General features: G+C 51.1%; 1 protein-coding gene across 1 annotated transcript in view; it reads right to left on the bottom strand.

Annotated features, from left to right (window-relative positions):
* Positions 1–832: 832 nt before the first annotated feature.
* TMCC1 (transmembrane and coiled-coil domain family 1) overlaps positions 833–2,287 on the bottom strand; it is a gene marked incomplete at its 5' end in the record, with an annotated part of 9,145 nt that continues 7,690 nt past the window's right edge. The window contains one exon of the mRNA XM_009076241.1: positions 833–1,153. Coding sequence (XP_009074489.1) covers positions 839–1,153 — 315 coding nt within the window. The remainder of the gene's footprint in view (positions 1,154–2,287) is intronic.

The raw sequence follows: 2,287 nt of genomic DNA, 5'->3' as shown, positions 1-2,287 counted from the left end.
AATAATTATAATAATAATAATAAAAAATCCTATTAGAAACAATAAGGAAGCACTGAGAGTTTGAGTATTACACTCTTCAAGTATGCTGTTCGGATTTTTTAAATCTGTGAATATACATATATTAAAAAAAACCTTAAAAGTGCGACCAAGGGCTTCTGCTTAAAGGTTAAGTATCTCAAGGACTACTTCAGAATACTGTAGCACAACTGTGCAGTTACTGTGCATGGCATGAGGCTTCCACTCCACACACTCAGCCAAGTTAGCCAGAAGGTTACTGAAGTCAGGTTAGCGCAACGGCGAACCCAGATGCTGAGCTGGGAAAGAGATCCACACACTGTTGGCCTTTTTTTTTTTTCTCTTGTTAAGGAAAGAAACCACTCTGAACGCATACGTTTGGACATGGAATGTGAGCAGACTTCACAGTAAAAGTTTAGTGTTACAGGTTTGCTGTGGTACCATCGTTCAAGGCTGTGCACTAGATCGAGCTTTGCTCATCTTAAGCTACCCACGGTCTCTTCTTCCTGACAGGTTTAGTACAGTAGTTCAAGCCACAATTTGAATTGCCCATTGGTATGCTCCGAATTTCTGTCACTTTATTCGTTTTTCTTTTGTACACCTTTAAAGAACCTTAAGATTTGCATCCAAAGAGAACCATGCTACATAAAAATTATCCAGGATTCTCGCCAAAAGAGTTCTTGAATAAAATCTAAAAAATACTATTGCAATGCATCTCGCAGAGAAAAAACGTTATTCTAAATGTAAACAAATTCACTCGGACACTTTCGGACTCGGGCGCGGTGGCTGCTGCCTGATCCTGGCCACGGGGGCTCACCCACCATCATCTGGGGGGGGACAAGAACCGTTCCAAGTAGCCGCTGATGGCGTCCCAGTGCTTCCACAAAAAGGCAATGAAAACCACGAGAAATAAAGTGCTGAACGTCCTATTGCGAGTCTTCATCAGGGGCACGACGCAGTTGGCCACGGTGGAGACGAAGACGAGCAGGACAGCCATGACAGCCAGGAGGATGTTGATGAACTTCCCCAGCAGGTTCCTGGCCGTGGCGTTCTCCAGCCCCTCCAGCTGTACCACTTGCTGCTGCTGCTGCTGCAGCTCCATCTTGGAGATGCGGGTCTGGCAGGCTTCCAGGGCCTCCTGCGGCAACGAGAGCACACGCTGGGGTGGCAGCACCACAGAGGCTGTGCTGGCACCACACCAGGCCAGGGCCACCCTCCCCTCACCTCTCCTGTGCCCAGCTCACTCCTGCAGAGGGGGCAGAGAGCTGTGCCCTTCCTGTGCCCCGGGGTGAGGAGCCCCTCACTGACAGGGCAGGCTGTAACACTACGGCACCTCAGCAGGCCCAAGGGGCTCTGCAGGGAGATGCCAGGGTGGGCAGATGTCAGGCCTTGCTCCAACACACCCTTCAGCTGCCACCTGGCACCATCAGCACCAGACCCTGCCACAGTGCCACGGCCAGCCCAGACCTGTGGGACCCACAGAGGAGGGTGTGACACAGCCTCTGTCCAGAGCTGGGGCTACCCAGCCAGCTCTCACTTCAGCTGCGGGTCACAGAGGCCACTGAGAGGACCGAGGTGCTGTGCCTAGTCAGAAATCTTTGCATTCTTCCCCTCCTGCAACATGCATTCCCAAAGACCGAGGTGCTGTGCCTAGTCAGAAACCTTTGCATTCTTCCCCTCCTGCGACGTGCATTCCCAGAACCTTCCACTTCCAGCACTTTGCTTGTGCTTCTCCAACCCCTCTGTAGAAAACTAGTTGAGCTGGCAGAAAACAAAGTCAACAAAAATAACAACCCGAGGCTCAGCTGTGTTCTGCTTGCTCTGCGCGCTGTGAGCTCAGGGAAGGGCTGAGAGCACCAGGGCTGGGGCTGCACAGCTGCTGTGGCAGGAGGAAGATCTCCCCCAGACTGCCACAAGCTGTGGCACTGGCACAGCTCCAGGTGACACTGCGAGGGCTGGGAAAGATGTCTGGGAGAAGGATAGGAAGTGTGAGATTTGTGGAACTGCCTCCAGGAAGAGGCAAAGCAAAAGGAGGTGGAAGCAGAACACTATCTTGTAGAAAACCACCTCTCCTGACTGGGGGGAGATTTTGTCAGACCTTTTCACCAGGCTGAACCTCAACTGGACCAACCTGACCTGCAGCAAAACACTGGCCACATGCAGCACCTGGGGCTAGGCAGAAGGGAAGAGGTTTTAAGGCTACTAACACAATTAAATACTTCTGTTCTTGAAGATATGGAGTTACAATTTTTCCACTAATCCTCCCTCAGAG

Source organism: Acanthisitta chloris, unplaced genomic scaffold (genome assembly GCF_000695815.1).
Source record: "Acanthisitta chloris isolate BGI_N310 unplaced genomic scaffold, ASM69581v1 scaffold19826, whole genome shotgun sequence".
NCBI classification, from domain to species: Eukaryota; Metazoa; Chordata; class Aves; order Passeriformes; family Acanthisittidae; genus Acanthisitta; species Acanthisitta chloris.
This window is presented reverse-complemented; position numbering and strand designations above follow the sequence as displayed.